At 56.9% G+C, this 24,437-nt stretch overlaps 4 protein-coding genes across 4 annotated transcripts; all 4 read right to left on the bottom strand.

The window, feature by feature from the left end:
- Positions 1-6,368: 6,368 nt before the first annotated feature.
- On the bottom strand, positions 6,369-7,412 carry LINJ_32_2400 (hypothetical protein, unknown function; the record flags this gene model as incomplete). The annotated part of the gene is made up of 1 exon (XM_001467880.1): positions 6,369-7,412. One exon carries the CDS (start codon positions 7,410-7,412, stop codon positions 6,369-6,371), a length of 1,044 nt encoding a protein of 347 aa, XP_001467917.1.
- An 8,199-nt stretch (positions 7,413-15,611) lies between these two features.
- On the bottom strand, positions 15,612-16,175 carry LINJ_32_2410 (conserved hypothetical protein; the record flags this gene model as incomplete). Its single annotated transcript, XM_001467881.1, has 1 exon — positions 15,612-16,175. One exon carries the CDS (start codon positions 16,173-16,175, stop codon positions 15,612-15,614), a length of 564 nt encoding a protein of 187 aa, XP_001467918.1.
- Positions 16,176-17,407: 1,232 nt separating this feature from the next.
- Positions 17,408-20,959, bottom strand: LINJ_32_2420 (membrane associated protein-like protein; the record flags this gene model as incomplete). The annotated part of the gene is made up of 1 exon (XM_001467882.1): positions 17,408-20,959. One exon carries the CDS (start codon positions 20,957-20,959, stop codon positions 17,408-17,410), a length of 3,552 nt encoding a protein of 1,183 aa, XP_001467919.1.
- A 1,726-nt stretch (positions 20,960-22,685) lies between these two features.
- On the bottom strand, positions 22,686-23,540 carry LINJ_32_2430 (conserved hypothetical protein; the record flags this gene model as incomplete). The annotated part of the gene is made up of 1 exon (XM_001467883.1): positions 22,686-23,540. One exon carries the CDS (start codon positions 23,538-23,540, stop codon positions 22,686-22,688), a length of 855 nt encoding a protein of 284 aa, XP_001467920.1.
- Between the last annotated feature and the right edge of the window lie 897 nt (positions 23,541-24,437).

Here is a 24,437-nt window from a genome sequence, read left to right on the forward strand (position 1 = left end):
CGCAAAAACACAGATGACGGTGCGCTCGCGCTGATGAAGCTTGCACACACGTACATGCGAAGGAAAATCCGCCGCTGAGACAAGGGTTGCGCCCCAGTCTATACACACATACACTTACATAGAGTCACACACACAGCGCGCACTCAATTTCGTGCACCGACTGCGGGGCGAGTTCAGTGGAGCGAGCGAAGGGGTTGCCAGAACGGTCACATATTAAAGTGTGGGCTACCGGAAAGGTTTGGGAATGCGGTGGGTGTCGAAGAAAGGAAATAGAAGTGGAAACAGAGAAGAGGGGATTGCAGAGAGCGAGATATGAAGGAGAGGCGACGATGCCACCGACGCCTCCACGAAAACGGAAGCCACTTCGAAGCATCAAGAGACACATATTTGTGGGCGCGCACATGAAGAAACCACTTTTGGTGCCAGCATATTGCACAACTCACCGCACGAGCCTCTTGGTGCGTCCTTTAGGCCAGTATCGCCGGACTGGTGGTAATCGTTGCTGTGTCGTCCGGGCCGTGTACACACGGCGCGATTCTTTCGCGTGGCCACCACACAACCACACTCATGCTCGCGTGTGCTCTGTGGCGTCCGCGCGCGCATCCCGTAACCTGCTAATGCCCTTGATTCCCTTTGCCGTCGCTGCTGTCACACAAAGGCGTGGGGCGGGAGAGGGGGGGTGGGGAGAAGAGGTGCTTCTAGAGGCATCTCGGTAGGCTGTCCTCTTGCCCTCCGCCACAACTGCCCGCACCACCTTCCCACACCTTGATTCTTTTCGTATGGCTGCGGCCCTCAAGTGTTCGTTACCACACCATGTCTGATGCATTCGTTGTATATGAACAGAGAGAGAGATGCATGTATGCGTATGTATTCTGCTAGGTCGGTTCGCTCAATTTGTGTGTGTGTGCGCGCGTGTGTATGTGTGCCAGCGGGGAGACGTGCCTGGCGGCTGCCAGAAAAGGACGGGAGGGCGTGAGGAGGGGCATCATGTCTATGGCCGTACAACAAAAAATTCGAGAGAGAGAGGAAAAGGGAGAAACAGAAAAGCGAGAGCGAAAACGCAGAAGTCACCGAGGAAGTCGACACACACGGACACGCACAGACACACACGGACACGCACAGGCACAGACGACGAGCGCAATAGAAAATGAGAACATCAGGCCCTCAAAGCAGACAACGGAAGGCGGGGGAGGGGCGTGTGAGGTCGAGGCGAAGGGCGGAGGAGGACAGACACTGACCTAGACGAAGCTGCACGCATGCAGAGAAGAGAGAGAGAGTAAGACGAACAAGCACCACGCACAAGCCAGGGCAATCAGGAAGAAGGTAGAGAGGAGCCGAGCAAGACTAAAAGCAGCAATATGTGACAGGCACATGCACACGATGGCATATGCGTCCATAGACAAGCACACAAGCGCCTCAGCAATGGATAAAAGGCGCCAGAGAAACACAAAGAAAAAAGTGTCGAGGAAGAGGAGAAGGACACCACATGCGCGCGCAAGTGAAAGAACACCAGATAGCGTGCACACACCCTTTGTTTGGTGCGAGCACGCAAGGATGCATTTGAGGGCACAGGCGGACTGCTTGGTATCGAGCCATCACAGACGCGGATAAAGATGAAGAGAAGAGCGCCGAGCGAGAGCACAAGGGGTGAAGAAAGCGGTATGGCCATGGAAAGGGCAAGGGTGACCACTACATCCAGCATCGGGAAAAGCAAAGCAGCCAGGCAGGGGGAGAGGCGGAGAAACAGCGCACAGGAAAGCGAAAGAAAGCATATGCTGCGCGTTACCCACCGGACAGGAGACGTGGGCGGATCACTCGGCAGCACCAACCATCAGCGGTACCCTTGAAGACCACCTTCGCTGTAAAAGAGCGATGTACGCGCACAAGCACGACAACACGCGCGCTCACACAGATAGCGTGCACGAAATATGCAAGGAAAGAAAATCTGTCAAGCGCACCCTCGCCATAACCGTGGGGATAGAAGAGGGTGCGAATACATGGAAAAAGCTGAAGGAGCAGGGAAACAACAAGAGCAACAAGAGCAGCGGCTTTCATTTCAATTTTTTTTGGTTGTTGTTTCGGTTCTGTTGGCGGCTCCTTTCGGCTTGTATGTTTGCATGCATGTGCGTGTACGCTTTTTGTTTTTTTTTCCCTTTGGCACGTCGCAGAGACAGCCCTAACACCACTGGAAGAAGCGGCGGCACTTGCTGCCGGCGCTTAGCGTTTCTGCAAGGAAGTGGAGAAGAGGTGAAGGGCGTTTCGGAAACCAAAGAGAAAGTCAAAGGCATAAGCATCAGATCGCAGCACACACACACACACACTACACAAGTACGCAGTTAAACATAGAACGGGGAAAAAGAGAGAAAGGTGAGATGGTGGAGGGGGGCGGGCGCAGAGAAGGGGCACGATAAAGAGAAATGCCGCAGCCGCTGAGAGCGAACAAAGAAAGGTGTGGGGGGCGGGGGGCATTGCACTCGAAGAGATGCACGGAAAAGAAAGGCTTGAAAGAATGGAGAGAGAGCCACGTACACGGACCGATGCGCACGCTAGAACGAATAAAGAAAAAAAAACGTGATAACACACAGATAGAGGGAGGAAGGGAAGAAGCTACTCTCGAAGTAGATGAGCCAGCAGCGAAGATTATAAGGAGGTGAGAAGAAGCGCAACAAAGACGTTTATGAAGGAGCGTCATGAGCCCCACCCCACCCCATCTGTGAGTGCCATACAGAGAGGGAATGATGAAAAGCAAGGAGGGTAAAGAGAGTGCGAGACTCACCAGTACCATCACTAATACACCGATGCCAAAACAAAAAAAAATTACTGGCCTGCACTAGTACATACGCCTCTTTCTGTCCTGTAATGGCTCAAGATGGGGCCACGAGAACACACCCATCAAAACAACAAAACAGGACCAAACAAGAAGATCGTGCAAGGCAGCATACAGCAAGGGGGAATGGCGAGACAAGGAAGCACAACAACGCATTAAGGAACGAGGAAAGAGGACGAGATCACACTACCCTTGTGAGTAGGCAAGGCCAAAGAGAAAGTGAGTAAGAGAAAAACAGTCTCTGGGGGGTGGCAAGCAAGCAGTCGATTAGAGCCAGTGAAGGTTGTCTACACCTGGGAGGAGATCCGAGGGGTGGAAAGCAGGGAGGAGACAATGACGGGCACACACACAATAAAAGGAAAAACGAAATTAGTCGTAACGATGACCAGCCTACTATCGCTGATGCTTTTTCCTCCTTTTGTGTGTGTGTGTGTGTGTGTGTGTGTGTTTGTGTGTGTGTGTGCATGTGTCCCGTTCTTGCGTGGCTGAGACTCGGCGTCTGCGCTGCTTCCAGCGTATTGGAGCTTCTTCTAGTGAAGCATCTGCCCTACTCTGTGTTTGTGTTTGTGTGTGTATGCGTATGTGGCGCACAAGAGAAGGGGACAGTTGGAACAAAACAGCTAAAGGCGCGCCTTTCGGATGTTTCTTGCTGTTTCTGCATCTCTCTACCTCTCCGCATGTCTTTTCAGAGGTCCCTTCTGTTTGGCCCGTGTCTCGCCTTCCTTTCCGATGCCCCGCGCTTCGTTGCTATACACATGCATGTGCCTTTTTATGGTGAGTGGGGAGTGTGCGCCATAAGACGGGCGAGCCTTTCGACGTGGCGGCGAGCGCCAAAGAAAAAAAAACGTGTGCGCACGCACACAGACAGATGCATACAAACATGCGCAAACACACGTGCTCGTACACTTGCGCCAGTCTCCTTCTCTATGGACAATGCAGGTGGAAGCGAAGAGAGCGAGAAAGAAAGAGAGGGAGGCAACACAAGAAATATGCATAGATATGTGTACGAGGAACGAAATCGAAACCCAAAGAAAGAAAAAGGCGCGCCTGTCGTGAGAGGGAGATCGCAAGAAGAGAGGCGAGTACCGCAACGCGAACAATGGGATATGACGGGGAAAAAAAACGCATTCGTGCGCATAAAGGCGTGCATGCATCCTTCTGCTATGTGGGCCAGAACGCGCTAAAAAAAAGGGAGAGGGCAGAAAGCCGGCACGACAGAACTGTTTGAGGAGGGGGAGGGGGGCGGCCGGCTGCCAGTTTCATGTTGCTTGGACGGAGGAGGTTAACGTGTCATCCTGGCAGCGAAAGAGGAAAAGCCAACAACAGTCATGAGGGAAAAAACACAGAAGGTAGGGTACGTAAGAAGAGGAGCATGCAACATACACCTGCATACACACAGACACAACTCAGAGCGAGCGGGCAAGCGAGAAGAAGCGACGGGATCTATGTCTGTGAAAATTGCCTCTATTCCCTCATGCTACCTTTTCGTCTTCATCCTCTCAGCGGGTGTAGTTCTTCTGCGGGAGCGCTTGAATGTGCTCTTCATTAATCTTCCTTTTTTGTCATTTACAGGCTTCCCTATCCTTTTCTACCGCGCAGCAGTCAGAAAAATGACTAAGACAGTTGCATGGCGATCAGGGTAGAGTCGAGGGTGACGAAAGCAAGTTGAGATGGACAATAGAAACGCCCTACAGAGCATTCTGCTTGACATCTTCCCTTTTTCTTTCCGTCCCTCCCTTCTCCTCTATACCTGCGCGCGCGTGGCCCCGCGGAGCGAAGCAAGCGCGAACCGTCAATGGCATCAGCATCAACAGCAGCAAAAAAGAGAACTTCCGTTCTAGTTTCCGCAGCGCGCCCATTGCTCTCCGACACAATATGATGTCAGCTCTACCGGGCCTGCCACAGGCCCCATCGCCTGGTGTGAGGCAGCACAAGAGACGCATTACAGCAATGCGCCAACTCACCCACCGGAGCACGGCCCCTGCCTCCGATCGCCACCCACCCGCCCGCCTCGCAGGTCGTCACCTGGCGCATCCCTCGGGGTGGCTTAGGCGGCCTTCGCCGGTGGGCAGCGAGGGCCGGCGGTGGAATACGGCGTTCGAGCCACGCAGGCACTCTTGCCTACCATATGGGTGGTACAGGCGTGCTCACTGCCGCGGGCCGCCCCGACGCAGCGCCATCCACAGCATCACCGCCGGCATCAGCAGCGATGCATCGCTCGCACCCCCTACGCCGCAGGCGCCTCACCCGGTCACCACCAGAGGTGGCGCAGCATTGGCAGCGATAGGGGGCTGCCTGGCTCCCCCTCACCCACACACACACAGAGTGGGGGGTGCACTGGACAGTGAGACACCAAGCACGGAGGCATGCCCTCCGTACCCCCCCGTCATTCGGGAAGGCAAGAGAAAACGGGAACACAAAAAAAAAGCAGCTCAAGGCAAATGTGCCCATGACGAGCCCACGAGGTCCGAGCGGAGATACATTGGCATCGCAGCACAAAGGCCGCCGCACAACGAGGGGAGGGGGAGAGCAGCCAAAAAAAGAGGCGCGCGAAGCCATCGAGAAAAGAGTTTTGCCATGCATCGTACACACACACACGTAAATCTGTAGAAAAGGAAAGGCGCAGGGGTTGGGCGAGCATCATGTGCGGCGGGGGAAAGCTGGAAAGCGGAAGAGTAATTCGGCAGGGGCTTGAGTGCAACAGGCAGCTGGATTCGTGTTTTTTGTTATTTATGCCCCTTCCCCCCACCCCCACCCCACCCCACCCGACCCAGGCAACCACTCAAGGGCCTCGTGGCTGGTCGCCTCGCCTACACGATAGCACACCTACACAGAGAGAACAAGAGCAACGCACACGTGAGAGGGAATAGAAGATGTCAGAAAAAGAGTATGAAGCGCTCGAAAAACGCATTGAGAGGGTAGAGAGAAGAGAGAGAGAGCGCACTGGACATCTGCTGACCAAAGAGTCTCGGAGGTGGCGCACGATGCTGCGCGCCTCATGAAGAAAGGCGGTTAGAGAGAAAAGGATGGAGACGCACGCAGGTTTTCGCTCATTTTTTTCTTCCTTGCGCGATATCACCCATATGCGAGCAATAAAAAAAAAAACAGACGAAAAGAACAAATCACGCTTGCCGGGATGAGCAAGACGTGGAGAGCGGCAAACGCACCATGCAACGGGCCAGTCCGTACGATAAAGTGCGAGGGATAAGTGAGGAAGCACAGCGTTCCGTGGAGTCTGCCAGAACCGTGCTAAGACAGACACCTCGTCAGTTTCCTCTTCATCGAACCTTCTCTATGTCGCCATTAGGTGATGCGAACCGCGGTGGGTGGCAGAAGGTGCGGGGAGAATGGGGGAGCTTTAGCCGCCGCCAGTGCGCTTGGCACCACCAACACACGTGTCGCCCGCAGAGAAAGCGCCGCGTGTGAGCTCCAGCGCACAGACACACACACAGAGACAGGCAGTCAGGCAGACACCGACATGGGTGTGTGTGTGTGTCCTTTATCAACCGCCACTGAGCACCCCCGTGCCGCCTTGGATCGTTCAGATTCCTCGAAAGACAATGTCCTCGCAGTGTTGGTACTCCTTCCTGTGCACAAAGACGGTGCAGCCCAGTTCCTGGAAGAGCCGCTTTTCACATTGTCCAAGGTGGGCAGGGGCGATACGGGGAGGGGGCCGACTCGGCATCAACTTGGCGGGGGTGGTCGCAGTAGGAGCGGTCGGGGCGGCAGCAGCGCACTGCTCCTGCAACGAGCGCTTCTCGTCACGGAACTTGTTCAGCGCATTCGCCAGCGAAGACGTCTTGTAGACAACATCGCCGTGAAACTTGCCGGCGATCAAGAGAAGCGCCACGACGCGGCGGCGTGTGTTGTGGCGGTTAAAGACATCACTGAAGTTGTTTGTGCTGGAGCTGCGAATACGCTCTTTCGGCTCGGATACACGATCGTTCATCGTAATGTCGTCTTCGTTGTCGACGTGGCTGGTGTCGCTGGAGGTGCTGCTGCACACGTGCGTGAGTGTGGGGGACAAGGTCTGCACACCGGAGGTGTAGCTGCAGCGAACGGGTGAGTCTACCGCGCTGGCGTCGACGCGATCCGCCTCGGCGTGCTCCGCACGCCAGCTCGGATAGCGAGAGGTCAGGCGGTTCACCAAACATAGGGCGTAGATCAGCACCTCCGTCGAGAACCACGTTTCGTTAACGTAGAGCAAGTCGATGATGTCGTCCGCCTCGTAGCCGGTCAGCGTGTGAAGAAGGAGCTTAGCGTTGACAGCAATGTCAGCGCGCAGCGCGGCGTCCTCCGCGGACAGCTTGTAGAGCAGAGGGACGTTGGCGCCGTACGGGTGCAGCGAGAGCGCCCATGAGAAAGGCGGCAATGCAGCAGCAGTAGCCGTCGCATCAGGCGTGTTGCCGCGCGTGCTCGCACACTCGGGAATGGCAGTCGACCCTGCGGACACCGCGGACGCGTTTGAAGACGATGTGCCCTCGCTGATCTCAGACGTAGAGATCATCTGTGGCGCTGTGTCGAGCTCATGGGGGAGTGTGATATGTGTTGTACAGGATGCGTTCTCGCTCTCGCCGCTCATCATCAAGTAGCGCGCGGTGTTTGCAAGGAAGCGGAGCGCGTCGCTGTCTGCCGAATCAAACGAAGATGAGAACTGCATGCAGGTGAATCACGCGTACTAGAAACAGAAAGGGGGAGAGAGTGAAATAGAAAGAGCGCGAGAGCACCAACGACGGCAACACACGATTTGAGTTCACGAGCAGGAGCACACACAGTCACAGACACTCGGAGGGAGAGGAGGGCAACGGAACTATAAAAAAAAATCGCTGCTGCAAAACAAGCGGAAAACACACACGAAAAGAGGGGGAGGCCTTTCCCGCACAGTTCACTAAGCACAAAAAAAAAAACGACACGAAAAAGGGCCCGAAAAGCAAGAAAAAGGCGCGGCTTACCGGCGGAGGGAGGAGGGAGGCAATACACACGCGTGTATGTGTGCGTGAGCTCCCGCTATCTAAATGAAAGGTGAAAGTCACAGAATAAATATATATATATATGTATCAGAACGCAGACACACACACACACAAGGGGAGCACAGGGAGACGAATAAGACTAGCAAGCTAAGCACAAGACAGACAACGGGCAACAGAGATCCAGAGAGACAGAGTGGGAGAGTGAAAAAAGAGCACCGCCTGCGCGCCAACTGAGCCAATGCGTCTTTCGTGTGTATGTGTGTTTGTGTTTGTGTGTGTGTTGCCGTTGAGTGACGGCTTAGTGCTGCTACTCGTCTCCGCTGTGCTTGAATTGCTTTTCTTTCGTCCAGAATGCCGTCTGTTGGTACGCTTTAGTTTTTCTTGTAAGGAGAGTCGGCACCGGTACACCTACAGCCGCTAGGAATCTGGAACTGGGAAGAGGATGGAGGTTGTTGAGGGGAAAAGGGCTGAGGCACAACGGCGTAGTTGCGGGTGCGCGGTGCCGAAAAAATGATAGAGACAAGCAGAAAGACAGGCACGGCAGGAGACGGAAAGAGAAGCTAATGTATGGCAGCAGAAAAACTGGGAAGGGGAGAGGGAGGGGGCAGGCAAACAAAGCAGCACTCAATCAAGCAGCCGAACAGCGACACACACAGAGACACGCCAGCAGAAAAGGCAAGAGAGCAGGAGAACTTGGCCTTGACAGCACTAAACACGTCCAAGATGAACACACGAGAAGACAGAGAGAGGGTGGGGGATGTAGGCGAGTAAACGAAAAGGAGAAGGCGTAAAGAAAAAGAGGCGAGATAAAAAAGAGAGAGAACAGAGCAAGTAGAGAATTCAAAAACCAAAAGAAAAGAGTTGTCCTTTTCTTGTGTGCGTGTGCTCTGTTCTTGTGACTCCTGAGAGGATGGTGTGAGAGGGGAAAGGGGTAGGTGAGCTGCAGAGGAGGCGGCTGACGCAAAACACATGCACACGTACACACACACACACAATGAGCAAGACCTAAAAAAACAAAAGCCTATGACGGGAACACAGGGAGAAGGGTGATGGAGGGGAGGGGGTGGGGAAGGATAAGGAGCGCGCTGTGTGTGTGTGTGTGTGGAGAATTTCCGACACAGAATGGTGGATGGCGGGCAGCGATTGCGATGATGATGATAGGGATGGCGCAATACAGCCTCGCAAGAACGGGTAACAAGAAAAGGACAAGCAAAAAAAAATGAAACAAGCGGGGGTGAAACACGCGGGTTGAGAAGAAGGGATAGAGAGATAGACAGAAAGAGAGAAAGAGGGGCAGCAACGCTCCGCCTCTTTGCCTATCGGCTATTCGTTGTTTGCGCCTCTGTTGTTGCACGGCAACAAGACACAGCGACGGTTCGAAACGGAAAAGTGTACTGGATGAGAAGGGCGGGAGGCGGGGGGAGGAAGACCGCGCGGCTTTTTTTGTTCGTTTGCCTTCCTCTGTTCGTATGCGTTCCGTTACACATGCACACGGACAAAGACACGCTACAGACTTCCGCCTCTGTCGTTTAAAAGGGTGATGAGGGCGTGAGTGGGCCCTGCGGAGGCGGCCCAAAAAAGTTAAATCAAAGTACAGAAAGAAAGAGCGAGATTGAGAGTCGAAGCGGGCCCGCATACACGAGGGGAGGAGGAGCGGGGCGGAGAAAAAGCAAAGAAAATACAAAAAAAAAAAACAACAGGCGAAGAGTGAACGACAAGAGGAAAGTACAGGCGAAGCGAGTGGCAGAAGTGAAGAGCGTGTTTGTGAGGGGAGGAGAGGGTGCGCGCACAGAAATGCAACAGAGGAGCGCACTTAGAAGCCACAGGACACAACAAAAAGATAACAAGCGGTGAAGAGCCGAGGGAGAGGGAGAGGGGGAGGGAGAGGAACGGGAAGCAGCGTAAAGAAAAGGAAAGAAAGCACAGCGAGCGAGTAACGAGAAAAGGAAAAAGTGAATAAGCAGACACAAAGGAAGGCTTACGCACAAAGCAGAAAACGCAAAACGCACCGGATGTCAAGGAAAGATAAATCCTGAAACACAGTCGCTCTACTATACCAGAGAGAGTGTGTGTGATTGTGGGCTTCTAAAATAAAAAGGGGGAGGGAAGAAGAGAAAGATCGTGAAAAAACAGTAAAACGGCAATGCTGTGCACGGTAGCGGGAAAAACAACAGCAGCCCCGTTGATGAGGCGAAGGGTGAAACAACCATAAAAAGAGGGACAGGGCGTAGAAGGAGAAGATGTGGTTGTGTTTTGCTGTCCACCGTGCCTTCCTCCGTAGCGTATCGCGTCGCCGCTGCTGATCGTGTAATCTTCGACAGCTTTTCTAATACGCGTTAGTGTAACCGCGTCTTTCTTTTTTTTTGCCTGCTGATATGGCCCTTTTCCTTTTATTTATTCTTTTCGTTTCCGTTCTCGTTGCTTGCGTCCGCTTCGATGAGTAGGTGTCGCGCGCACCCCCTCCCTGCCGAGAGACCTTTGTCAGCGGATGCTCGGCTACCTCTTTTTTTCGTTTTCTCTCGCGACTTCGTTTCGGGTTTCCTTGTATCCCTCTCCTTTCTGCTTTAGTTTTGCAGGTTTGAGTCAAGAGAAGAGGAGGAGAAGAGCGAAGCGGCGAAGCCACGTCCGGGAGCAATCAAGCGGGGAAGAGGAGGGGAGGGGAGCGCCAAAAAAAGATAGCGGAAGGCGGCGGCGACAGTGCAGGTGTGTGGACGGATGCGCACACCCCAGAGGCAGCAAAACACCTAATTCCAGAAGGATGAAAAAAAGAAAGCAGAAGACTGCGGTCAGACGTCCTGCGTAGTCGTGTTGCTGTGTGGGGTCAGTCAGGCCTTGAGAGAGAGGGCAATGTTGCTGAAATCGACTCCCTTTTCTTCCGTGGGGAAGTATGCGTGCTATCACGCTTATCGGCCTCACAAAACCGGAAAAAGCAGCGCACGGAGAGGGATACACACACGCACACGCACAAAAGCGTGCGGAGCAGTTTTGCACGCAAAAACGCCGACTTCACTCAGTGAAGAGAACGGGGAAGAAAGGAGACGAAGCGCTGCTGCTTTTTGATGGCGAGAGCTTCGCTTTCAATCGACCCCACCGTAAGACTTGGGCGTGACGTTTCCGCACGGCTGCACCTTCTCTTTTTCTTTTCTCGACTCGGCCGCCGACGTTGCTCTTCCTTTGAAACGCCTCGCTTAACTCAGCCACGCCGCAAAGGTGCGCCGTACACGGGCAAAACGCAAGCACGAGATCCTGATGCGGTGCCCCGTTTTCAGCCGCTGTTTTTTTTTTTCCGGCTCTTTCTCCTCGCCTGCGCGGCCTTTTTTCTGCTTTGGTCCACAACACAGATTGCAATGTGCGGTCAGGTGTCTCGCGTACAGAGCGAGCTGACGAAAGGGGCCGTGTGTGAAAGGCGTTTGTGGGCGTGTGCCTATACACGTGTGTGCGAGTGTGGCGCGGTCTCCCACCCCCTCCTCTCCCTTGGGTGCACTCGTACGCTACGTATTTGCCTGTATTCTCCCGTCCAGCAGACGACGAGCGAGACACGAAATACAATCAAGCAGGATAAAAGTGAGAACGAGGAAAGGAAAGTATAGGAAAGAGAGCGAGCGAGCGAGAAAAAAGGTCTCGGAGAGCAATCTGCCCGCTATGCCTTCTTCCCTTTCCTTGTGGGGGCGTCGTGCCTTTTGAGTGTGTCAACGAACCAAATTAATGATAATAATAAACGAAAATGGACAACGCCTCGCGCGCCGATCTGCAGAGATGAGGAAGATGGTGATGGTCGCCGTGATGGTGGGAGGGAGAAGAAGCAAGGAAAGGGTGAGCAAACACAGAAGGCGTGAGAGAGCGACTGAGTGAAAAAAAGGGAGGAGGTTGTGCTCGAAACCAAACCCACACGAGCAGAGAACAGAAAGCAGAAAGGCACAAGGACAACTAACAAGGGCAACGCACGCACGCAGACGTACACAATAAAAAGGGGGAAGGGAAGGAGAAGAAGAGGCAAAGACTAAAAAGGGCAGGCGAAACACAGCAGAAGACACACACACACAAGCGTGCGCGTGCGGGTGCGCGAGGAGAAGGGCAAAATACAGAGAAAATTGAGTGAGAGTCGCAGAAGTAGGCAAAAAGTCACGTGCGGTAAAATGGGAGGGAGTCGTGAGAGATGCGATAGTACCCCGTCGTCGGCAAGCGGTGATACCACACACGCACGTACACTTGCACTCGCTTACTCACATGAAGGTGACGGCAGCGAGAGGAAAACAGAGGGAGAGCGTAGGCACCTATCCCGGTTGCGAAGTGGGCTAGTCGGATAGTAAAGCCGAAAGGGGAAAAATGGCACAAAAAAGCGAAAAAAAAGTGGTCTGTCACCGAAACCGCTTTCAAGCTTTTCTTTGTGTGTGTGCTTGCGTGCGTGAGTGTTTGTGTGTTCGCTCCTTCCTGAAGAAGGCGCACCGCCGTTATGTGTCGCTGTCCGTTTGTTTGTTTCCTTCCTCCTCTTCAGTGGCGGGGGCACCGAATAGGAACACGAAAAAAAAGAGAAAAAAGAAGGCGAAGGCGCGATTCCGACCTCCTCTGTGTGCGTGTCTGTGTTTGTGTGTATCAATGCCGATATCTGCGCAAGTGTCTCATTGTATAAACAGAGTGAGACAGAGAGAGAATCTCCGTATTTTAGCGTGTTTATGTCTGTGTGTGTGGAGGATGTGGGACGGTTATGATGATGTGGTGAGAGTATTTTCTTTTTTGTGTGTTGTCGTGTGTCTGTGCGAGTGTGAGTTGAAGCAAAGTATGAGTAGGAGACGGGGATGATTAAAAAAAAAAACGTACAGCCCCCGAACTCGCTTCGCTGAGTTTGCCCCTCTCTCACTCCCTTTTCGTTCCTCAGCCGCCCTGCACACGTGTATTTTCGTTTTTTTTTCCGCTTCTTGCTGCCTCTCGTCTTGAGATGTCTCGATTTTGTTTTCCCGAAAAAAAAAGCAACGGCAGTCCAACCGGATGCTGTACCGCCTCGCTATGCGTCTTGCTCTTTCGTTTTCTCCTTTATGGCACGTGATGGATGGTTGCTGCGGTAGAAGAGAAGCGAGCGAAAACGGAGAGAAAAGAGGTGCTAAATGCGGACGTATGCTGATGCTTGCCTGCGTGTCTGTCGTTGTGCGAACTTGAGCGTGGAGAATGCTCGCAGGTGCGCGGGGCGCCTGCACGTCTCCTTCGCTGAGTGGCACGCCAAGAGAAAGGACTCAAAACAAAAGTTGCAAACACCACAGCGAATTGCGATTCGTTTTTGTTGTTTTTTGGCCTTTGCCTCTTTCCTCGTGTGCCGCAAAATACACGCGCACACACACGCGAAAAAAAAGCAAAACGAGAGAGCGCGAGCAAGCGCGAACGAGCACGCCAGTAAAAAGAATGAAGAAGACGCGGAAGTGGGCAGGTGAGCGGCGAGTTGGCGGAGTGTACGTGCGCGTACCTCTGTGTGGTACAAGGGGAGTAAAGCAAGAGTTTGAGGGCGGCCAAAGAAGGAGGGAAAGTGAAAAGTGAAGGAAAGCCAGAAGGACGCCTGCCTCAGCAGTGCGCGTGCGACAGCAACGCTGCCAATACACTCGCGCACCGTGAGAAAGAGTGGCCAAGATCCGAAGGGAGCGAAAACAAAGTCAAGCAAGCGATTTCTCTTTTTTCTTTCGTTTCAACGCGCCCATTGCTCTCCGACACAATATGATGTCAGCTCTACCGGGCCTGCCACAGGCCCCATCGCCTGGTGTGAGGCAGCACAAGAGACGCATTACAGCAATGCGCCAACTCACCCACCGGAGCACGGCCCCTGCCTCCGATCGCCACCCACCCGCCCGCCTCGCAGGTCGTCACCTGGCGCATCCCTCGGGGTGGCTTAGGCGGCCTTCGCCGGTGGGCAGCGAGGGCCGGCGGTGGAATACGGCGTTCGAGCCACGCAGGCACTCTTGCCTACCATATGGGTGGTACAGGCGTGCTCACTGCCGCGGGCCGCCCCGACGCAGCGCCATCCACAGCATCACCGCCGGCATCAGCAGCGATGCATCGCTCGCACCCCCTACGCCGCAGGCGCCTCACCCGGTCACCACCAGAGGTGGCGCAGCATTGGCAGCGATAGGGGGCTGCCTGGCTCCCCCTCACCCACACACACACAGAGTGGGGGGTGCACTGGACAGTGAGACACCAAGCACGGAGGCATGCCCTCCGTACCCCCCCCGTCATTCGGGAAGGCAAGAGAAAACGGGAACACAAAATAATAAAAAAATTGAGTAGCAGAAGAGGCGTTGCGAAGGTGAAGAGAGCGCGCGCTTGTCAATGAACAGCTGTGGGTGGTGGCCGGTAGCATGAAGGTGGAAAATGAGAAGGAGCGCGAAAGTCGAACATCAACAGAAGGCACGAAAAAAAAAGGAAACGAAAGGGAGATGGAATCGCAAGGGAGGCAAACAACAGAGAGCGGGTGAATCGCGGCGGCAATGCAGGGAGGGGGGTAGTGGCATTGGCGGTGAAAAGGGGCAAGAGGGAAGAGGGGATTGTGTGGGTGCGTGTGTGTGTTTGTGTGTGCACCGTTTCGCCTTTGCGCCTGCATGTAGTGGCGGTGGGAGAGGGCGGAACGCAGGGAAGCCCGCATGTGGAAAGAGAGAGTCGAGGTGCCTAGAGGGAGGAGGTAGAGTCGGCAAAGGAATCAGCAATGAAGACCCATCTGCGTCTTTGGCTGCTGAGAAAGGTGCCCCTCCCCGGGTAAATGCGCACGGAAAGAACAAAAGCAGCACTATACCCAGTATACAGACGCAGACGGGCCTCTACACACTGCACTAGAGCGCTTTCTGGAGTTGGCATCCGTTTATGCGAATGCACAGGACGTGCATCAAAGACCGTCAAGCGAGAGCAGCATCATGCCGTGCTGAGGGGTTGGAGTCAGAAGAAGGAACAAGGAGAGAGGGAGTGCTCCGACGCGAGTGTTTGCTTTCACTTCTCCTTTCCCTCCGCTCACACGTACGCGTATGCACGTGGCTTGCTGCGCAAAGGCATCCATCGGCCCATGCGAGAGTCGAGATGCAGTGAACGCATACACTCAGGATTCATATGTTTTATTGCCGCCGTGATAACTCACCTCTTCTGTTCGGTGCGCGTGTGTGTCTCACGCGAGAGCTCTCGCTCTGATTCCCTTGTGGAGCCTCCCTGCGCATGTGTGATGAAGGGCTCTGCTGGAGAGCAGGGGGGGAGGGTGTCGAGAGAGGAGGGCGAGAGGGGGGTCGATGTGGATGAGCGAGTGGGGAAGCACTCGCAGTATCATCCAAGGGACGGACACACACGGAAAGATGCAAAAAAAACATATCACGTCACATCTGGCAAAACGAGAAGGAGGGCTCGGCGCACCAAGAAGAGGAGACGAGAGTGGAGAAAGTGGGGAGTGTGAACACTCAAGCAGCGATGCCCTCCTTCCAGACGCGCGCACAGACACACATAAAATAAAGGAAATAATGGAAGAAACGGGGAGAGGAGGCAATCGTCTTGGAGACGAACCTTCTCCGTGTGCGGGAGGGAGGCAGAGGAGAGGGACCAAAGATTAAGAAAGAGAAAGACGCGAAGCACTCAAATTGACCACGCGGCCCATCCCACCCTCTTCATGTAAAGGTGCATCACATTACAGCGGTGAAGAGCGGCCGGAGGCACTTGAGTTGACTAGTGGCTGATGCCTCTACTCCGGGAATTCTTCATGCTTCTGCTTTCTTCTTCTGTCCTCCAGCGTCAGCCTCTCCAGAACCTCCTCACCTCATCTGTAAGGTTATAAACGAAAGAGGATCGTGGAGGAGGCGACTTTACTCCGCATCCGCTGCATCGCCGTCAGCTGCTGAGTCCTGGTCGCTCGCCTCTCCCTCCAGGTCCAACCACACACTCTCCACCTTCTTTGCCAGTCTCACCAAAATCTGCTGCGTCTTCGGCTTCACCTTTGTCGAGCTCCTGTCCTTGTCAATCCGCTTCGACAGGCGGATCGAGAGGCTTTTCGCGCGCGTCCTCCCCGCCTCATCCGCAGTGGCGAAGGTGACCTTGAAGGAGTTGCCGGTGAAGGTCGCCTCGATAGAGCTCTCGTCCAGCGTTCCGCCCTCCGGCACGACGGTGTCGATGTACACCGACACAAACTTGTCCCCGTCGCACCAGCTGTACTTGGACACAGACACCGTCGGCACAGCAGGCGCAGCCACGGCCCGAGCATCGTCCTTGGAAACGAGGTACGGCGTAGGCATCGGTGCAACATCGCCAACCTTCGCTCGATCCTTTTCGTGTTGGTGCCAGTAATAGTACGAGTTCGCCTTGTTCTTCACGGTGGTCGGGGCAGGAGCGTGCGCCGTGTCCTGCGTGACTTGTTGGTCCTCAGTCGACATATCGGCGCGCAGTCGCGTACGTGAGCGTGAATCGGCAAGTAGAAATAGAGAGAGAAGACTGAAACAGTAGGTAGATACAGTGTAGCCAAGTGGCAAGGAGGAGAAACAAAAAACAGAAGGATTGCCTCTGTGGGTGCGTCGGGGTGAAGGGGAGGGGCGAAGCAAGAGCGCGCCTGTGTGCGTACGTGTATGCGTCGGTGTCTTGCCGATGGCCGTGGTAGCTGTTAAAGATAGAAAGAGTAGGAGGGAGCGATGATTATTGTTGTCCTTCACGCGGCAGTAGCAGGCGATAGAGTTACTCGACGTGCGTGTTGGTGCGTCGGCGTGAGCATGGACGCTCATGGAAGGAAGATGAAAAGATGTAGGAGGTGTTAGTCCGCCGCGAGAGAGAGGGATGGGTGGGTGGGGCCAAGGGAGAACGGAAGTTGGTGTGGCACAGCGACGATAAAAAAGGGGGCGCAGGGTATTCAATGACGCCAATGTTGCCAATACGAGTCATGTGGCTGGTGCACATGCAGGAACACCACATAAATAGGCTTTGCGAGGGTTGAGCACGAAGGGTTGGGGAACTCCGTGCGTGCGTGTGTGTCTCTGCTGCTGCTGCTGCTGCCGCCGCCGAAGGCTAATGTGTAAAGAAGTTCGTTGTCGAACTCGCGCGCAGTCTATTTCGTGGCGCATGCAGCGAAAGACAAAAAGCAAGATCATCCTCTCCCTTCCCTGTCCCCAACTATCGATCTCGCAGCCTTCCACGACGCATGTGGCGCCTCGGGCTTACCTCGCATCTTGAGAAGCGAGGGACGGAGCTAAAAGTCAGTAGCGGGCGAGTCCCCACCACTACCCTGCTGCCGCGTGCTTAGGGAAGGGGCATCCCTTTCTTGATTGTTTGATGAGTAGCACAGGGATACATCAACGCATACGTACACAACCACACGAAGAAAAGCACGTGCGACCTTGTAGAACCGGGAACAGTTGCGCTAGCTGGCAGCCAGAGATGGAAATAGACTTCAGGTCAGCCGAGACGGCGATCAGTCAGCCGCACTCCGACAACTTACCTCGCGCCTCAACACGGAAGCAATGTAACAACCGCGAACAAACTAGTACAATCTTTAGCGGCGCGTGACTTGTTTCACAGAGCACTCCGATCGATGCACGCGAGATCTACAAAGAGCTCGTGTTGTGAGCGCGTGCGCGTGTGCGTTGGCAGCATGTACTCGTCGTCCAGGGAGGGTGGACTACCAATCCTCATCCCATTTATCGTCATCCTCGAGTTGCACCTGGCGTTTCGATTGCTTGCTCACTGCCGAAGGGCTACAGAAGACACTCTGCCGAGGTGCAGGTCTCAATCCAGCTGCGCCGGACGCAGCATTCGCGGCGCCGCCGTAAGGGCTGCTCATACTGCTACTACTGCCGATAGAGCCGCGAGGTTGGAATGCAGAAACGGGAGTTGCTCCGTCCGTCGCCACCCGCACAGTCGGGGATTTCTTACGCAAACTCATTCCACCTGTCCGACGGCCCACAGTGGGAGTGACCACCTCTGTCACTCCGGCCTGTTGCGCACCAGACACTGGCGTTATCGGCGGCGAGAGCTTCTTGCGCGAAAGCGGTGCATCCCGCTGGACAGACGCTGGTGTGTATGCTTGCGGGTAGGCAGAAAGCGGTGATGACGAGAACGACGGGTCGGCACCGCCCCAACTAGTGCGTCTTTGTGGGCAGCCGAGATATTTTGTGAACTGAGCCATGTTTACCTCCTCAAAGCCGTCATCTTCGGCCCACCCGTCATCGTCGATTACAGTCCCCGCAGGGGTCAGCATCGCATTATGACTACAGGACCGCGTGTGCATCCCCTTTTGCATCACCTGGGAGCCCATGATCACCTCGCCGTACAGTGCTGCAGAGACCTCCTGGGCCTCCCTCGATACTTTCGCCCGCGCCGCACTCTCCTCTCCCTCCACCACACCGACCCCCTCACGAGCGAGCCGTGCCTGCTCCTCCGCCTCACGGGCAAGGCGTGCCTGCTCCTCCGCCTCACGGGCAAGGCGTGCCTGCTCCTCCGCCTCACGGGCAAGGCGTGCCTGCTCCTCCGCCTCACGGGCAAGGCGTGCCTGCTCCTCCGCCTCACGGGCGAGCCGTGCCTGCTCCTCCGCCTCACGGGCAAGGCGTGCCTGCTCCTCCGCCTCACGGGCAAGGCGTGCCTGCTCCTCCGCCTCACGGGCAAGGCGTGCCTGCTCCTCCGCCTCACGGGCAAGGCGTGCCTGCTCCTCCGCCTCACGGGCAAGGCGTGCCTGCTCCTCCGCCTCACGGGCAAGGCGTGCCTGCTCCTCCGCCTCACGGGCGAGCCGTGCCTGCTCCTCCGCCTCACGGGCGAGCCGTGCCTGCTCCTCCGCCTCACGGGCGAGCCGTGCCTGCTCCTCCGCCTCACGGGCAAGGCGTGCCTGCTCCTCCGCCTCACGGGCGAGCCGTGCCTGCTCCTCCGCCTCACGGGCGAGCCGTGCCTGCTCCTCCGCCTCACGGGCAAGCCGTGCCTGCTCCTCCGCCTCACGGGCAAGGCGTGCCTGCTCCTCCGCCTCACGGGCGAGCCGTGCCTGCTCCTCCGCCTCACGGGCAAGGCGTGCCTGCTCCTCCGCCTCACGGGCGAGCCGTGCCTGCTCCTCCGCCTCACGGGCGAGCCGTGCCTGCTCCTCCGCCTCACGGGCGAGCCGTGCCTGCTCCTCCGCCTCACGGGCAAGGCGTGCCTGCTCCTCCGCCTCACGGGCGAGCCGTGCCTGCTCCTCCGCCTCACGGGCAAGGTGTGCCTGCTCCTCCGCCTCACGGGCGAGCCGTGCCTGCTCCTCCGCCTCACGGGCAAGGCGTGCCTGCTCCTCCGCCTCACGGGCGAGCCGTGCCTGCTCCTCCGCCTCACGGGCGAGCCGTGCCTGCTCCTCCGCCTCACGGGCAAGCCGTGCCTGCTCCTCCGCCTCACGGGCAAGGCGTGCCTGCTCCTCCGCCTCACGGGCGAGCCGTGCCTGCTCCTCCGCCTCACGGGCGAGCCGTGCCTGCTCCTCCGCCTCACGGGCGAGCCGTGCCTGCTCCTCCGCCTCACGGGCGAGCCGTGCCTGCTCCTCCGCCTCACGGGCGAGCCGTGCCTGCTCCTCCGCCTCACGGGCGAGCCGTGCCTGCTCCTCCGCCTCACGGGCGAGCCGTGCCTGCTCCTCCGCCTCACGGGCAAGGCGTGCCTGCTCCTCCGCCTCACGGGCGAGCCGTGCCTGCTCCTCCGCCTCACGGGCGAGCCGTGCCTGCTCCTCCGCCTCGCGGGCAAGGCGTGCCTGCTCCTCCGCCTCACGGGCGAGCCGTGCCTGCTCCTCCGCCTCACGGGCGAGCCGTGCCTGCTCCTCCGCCTCACGGGCAAGGCGTGCCTGCTCCTCCGCCTCACGGGCGAGCCGTGCCTGCTCCTCCGCCTCGCGGGCAAGGCGTGCCTGCTCCTCCGCCTCACGGGCGAGCCGTGCCTGCTCCTCCGCCTCACGGGCAAGGCGTGCCTGCTCCTCCGCCTCACGGGCGAGCCGTGCCTGCTCCTCCGCCTCACGGGCGAGCCGTGCCTGCTCCTCCGCCTCACGGGCAAGGCGTGCCTGCTCCTCCGCCTCACGGGCGAGCCGTGCCTGCTCCTCCGCCTCACGGGCGAGCCGTGCCTGCTCCTCCGCCTCGCGGGCAAGGCGTGCCTGCTCCTCCGCCTCACGGGCGAGCCGTGCCTGCTCCTCCGCCTCACGGGCAAGGCGTGCCTGCTCCTCCGCCTCACGGGCAAGGCGTGCCTGCTCCTCAGAGGATGGTTGCGTCTGTGATGGAGATGCGTGTGCAGCGGCAGGCTGCGCTTCGCAGTGAGTGGAGTCAAAGGCTTGAAGAGTAGCGGTAGAGGAACAGGTTAGCGGAACGGCGGCAGCGCTTGCTGAAGAGGCTTTAAAGGGCCTAAACTGAGGTATGTAGGAGTCACGAGGCACGGCAGCAACCACGCTCTCCACGGTGGGCGTATAAGAAGCTTCACTAGGGGGTGCGGTAGTGGGCTGGTGGGGGGTGGAGGCCGCATCAGCGGGTGCCGTGAAGCTGACGTGTGCGGGCTGCACGCCTCCTTCGAGGGGAAACACTGCGGGGAGAGATTTGAGCAAGTCGTAGCGCTCGTCTTCGAGAAGGCGTCCGCGAGCGGCGACAGCGGCCAGTGGCTGGGTCGAGGCGCGTCGAATCACATCCATTTGGGCGCGCAGCGCCATCACCGTTGCCATGTGCTGTGGTGTAGAAGAGGTGTCGGCGAAGCGGGCCTGCAACACCTCTTGGCAGACGATGAGGCGGCGGTTCACTGTTCGATCCCACCACTCATAGCACCCCGCGTAGTCTTTCGTGTGCGCGATTTGTTCTTCAATGCCGAGGCTCAAGAGAAAATTCGCCTCATCGAGCGCCTGATGCGTGCGATCGGTCGCCTGCGAGACGGCATCTATGAGGAGCTCCAGGAGCTCGTCCTCTGAGAGGGACGCGCGCGCCTCTGCTGTCAAGGTAAAAAGCTGTGGAACGGCCTCCTCCCGTAGTGAGACGGCTCCGTCGAAGGCTTGGCGAAGGACCTTAGTGGCTGTCTGGTCAACCTTGCGCCATAAGCTAAGCAGCCCAGTTGTCAGTTGATCCACTGCCTCCTCGAAGCCCATCTCCCTCGCATTCGCCGTCATAGGCATGGCGGTGGTGGTGGAGCTAGCTGCGCTGCTCATGCGGGGAGGAGGCGCGACTACCTGCCGCACCGACTCCCGTACATCGTTCAGAAAGCTCCACATGCTCAGAAACGCACTGTGCTGCTGCGCCGCGCAGACACGCTCTTTCTCACCCCCCCCCCACACTATCGAGGCGGGGGAGTGAATGGGGTAGGTGTTATGAAAAGGAAGAGGAATTGGGGGAGGGGGAGGGGCAGAAAAAGGAGCGAGCGGGTGTATTGCTGCAGAGCCGCGTGGCCAAAGATATGAAAGGGAGAGAGAGCGACGAACGCACACAAGCCCACACGAAGGGGCAGGAGGAGGAGGGGGGGGGGGGGGTAAAATGGCGTAAAGGCGCCACCACAGCAGTGTACAGGCGATATAGAGGCCAACACGCAGGAAGAAGGAACACACGCGCACGGCTGAGAAGCACTGCAGAAAAAGGATGGAAAACGAAAAGAGGGAAGAGTGAAGGATGGATAGGCTGCGGAGAAAAGAAACCCACAAGCACACACACGCACAGCAACAAGAATGGCAAGCGGGATATACGAGACTGTCACTCACGATGTAAAGAACTCACGCCCACAAAGCGGTGACCAGCGCATGCAAGCTTAGCAGCAACAAGAGTAGAGCTAAAAAAAAAACAAAAACGAAACAAGAAAGGATGGTGTGCTGCAATGCTGGGAGAAGTTACCCAAAGTCCAGCAGGGTCAATCAAGTCGTACGAAACTGCTCGAGGTTGAACGACGCACTGCAGTTGATCCCCCTACGCGAAGCTGCGCAGCCACCCGCACTTGTGCTTGCTTTCTGTTTGTTCTCGCTTCCTCACCTACAGACGACCCTCCGAAGCGCCTCTGCCTCTGGCGCCGTTTTTTTTTTCTCCCCTCTTCAAGGCGCGGATGAGAGCGGCCAGGCAAGAAAGGTTTTCTCTTGTATTCGCTCCTTCTCGCCTGTTGTGTCCAGTGGGAATCGAGAGGGTGGGTGTCTGTGTGCAACCGTCCACTGCAGCGGGAATGAGAGAGGGAGGGAGCGTGGCAGGTGTGTCATACACACACACACACGTGCACGAGATATGGTTTGCTTCTGCGTAGGCGTTAAAGAGGCGATGTAAAGCGACTGAAAAGGGGGGATCCTGCGCAAGTTACCAAGTTCACATGCGCATGGGCCAAGGACGGCACGGGAAAGAGGCGCGCGAGGGAGGTATGGTACCGATGAGTTCGTTTCGACGGTGCAGCGAGGTCAGTTGTGCGGGGAAGCGGGGAGACAGAGAGATGTAAAAACGCATTCACCGTGGGTTTGCTAAGTTGTGTGAAAGACTCAGCCCATTCTATCGGGGAAAGCGTCCCCTTTTCGGCCACTCATGCAAACGGTTTTGTGGCATTTTTCACTACTTCTTTTTTTCCTTTGCGTGCTTGCTCCTATCCCTTCCTCACAAGTCCGTGTGAATGCCACCCACACAGAGCCGCACAAGCATGCACAGACACGCACACACACACACACACCTACACAGAGAGAAGCACACACGAGCACCGGCACACGTGCCTGCGAGAGTGCTGCGGATTTTGTGAATGCCTGTTTTTTTTTTTTGTTCGCTTGTGCGTGTTCTTGTGCTTTTCTTTTATGACGAGAATGGTGGTGACGATTTGGCAACCAAAGAACACGGGCATGCGCACCGGTGCCCGGCTTCGACCGCAACGAACTCCCAAAAGACACACCCCACACAGAGGTGTGCGCGTCCCGATGCCTCTCCTTCCTCCCTTGTCCACAGCTGCATTTCCCGCCAAGGCACTGCGCTCCCCGGAAGGAGCCCTCAAGCAGGGTACATATTGTGCTTGTATCGCGCATCCGGCTTCTGCAGAGGGTGAATCGCCACATCTTCCATCATTTGCGTAAACTTGCCACTTGGATACTTGCCAGAGGGCTGCGCGAGCTGCACTGGCATGGAGGGGCCGCGCAGGTGTGGAAGGGCGTAGTATCGCTCCATTTCGGGCGTACGCAGAATGCCGCGCTCGTGCTGCTCGATGCGGTAGGACTTGCGCGCGTTCTGGGCAACAATGTCGCGCGAGACCAGCTCCAGGTGCTGTAGCACTCCCAGTGGAATAACGTTCATGCCAGCGTTGTGCCACCACGTGTACAGCGCTTCTCTCCCGGACGCCGCGTCGGCGATGGTGCGGAGGCCGGAGCTCTGCTCAATGCGCTCCAGGTATGACTGCAGATCCTCGCGCGACCAGCATTGGGCCGTGTATTGATAAATAAACGGGGCTGTGTAGGAGAGCGGAAAGTGCGACGGCGTCTCGTACGCCTGGCCGACCTCGGCATAGTAATCCCATTCCGGGGCTCCGTTGTTTGCCACGGTGCTCGAGGCCGACACGGTGCGGCGGCAAACGCTGTCCTGGTGAAAGCGAACCGGGTCGTCGGTCCAGCGAGCCCAGGGCCAGTGCCGATAATGGTTGCGGTTGCGCATGCGGTTGTGCCACTCGACGCCGCTGCGGGGGTCCCAGGTGTTCCCGTACTCCTCCGGCATCTTGTGCGCAAGCGGCGACCGTACATGTGCGTTCTTGGGAGCCAGGTAGCGAGCCTTTCGGCGACGATGGGCGTACACCATGACCCGATTCATGTACCCCTTGGCCGTGGAGGCCCATGAGACGTGGGTGGTGCGCAGCATTGCGACTGTTGCTCACCTTGCGCTGTAGTGGAGACTTGAAAACCTAGAAAAGGCAAAAGAAAACCGACACACCAGCGTGCACCGACAAGCACGCACGAGAGTGTCGCGCTGCCGAATGTAGCGGAAAGGAGAAACAAGAGAAAAGTCACCGATGGGGGCGAGTAAAGAATGATGTGAAGAAAACAGCATGGCTGGCGCAGCCAGGCCGGAGGCGGGCGATCAGCCGTCAGAATCAGCTTCGCAGGGCGGGCGTGCGTGATGGGGTGGGAGGGAGGATGCATGCGGAAAGCAAAAGACACAGACGGTCATTGCAAGGCACATCACCGCTGCTGCCGCGCGCCTCGTGCGAAGCGTCCCGATACGACCCGGGCACCCGAGGTGTGCATGCCCTGCGGCCATCTGAAGGCAGGAGCTCCTGCTCTGTCGCCATGTCCGCGACGTCTGCGATTCACCGTCTCCCGTTTGCCCGGCCTCCCCTCCACAAGCCATCTTGCCGAGTGCGCAGGAGCGCGGCAGCGCACAACCACAAACGCGCGCCGTCTACCGCACACATGACACGGTACTTTCGCCTATGCTCCGCTGACGCCCGTTTTCCTTTCCTTGTACGCTTTCTGATGGTCGATAGCCGTACGAGAAGAGCTGAGAGAAGGTAAACACAAACTTCACAAGCGGAGTGGTCGAACGGGCTGCGGGCCTCACTAGAAGTCGCTCGCTTGCATCCATCATCGACAACCTGCAGATTAGGGATGAGCGGACAGGGAGGAGAGGGGATGGCCATGAGGAGATGGGCACAGCCGCTCCCGCCTTCTCTCCTCTCTTCACCCACGTCCTTTATTGCCAGTCGACGCCGCTACCAGACCAGAAGGCAAGCTACCGACTCCTCCCCTATCGGCCGCA

Source organism: Leishmania infantum, chromosome 32 (assembly GCF_000002875.2).
Source record: "Leishmania infantum JPCM5 genome chromosome 32".
NCBI classification, from domain to species: Eukaryota; Euglenozoa; class Kinetoplastea; order Trypanosomatida; family Trypanosomatidae; genus Leishmania; species Leishmania infantum.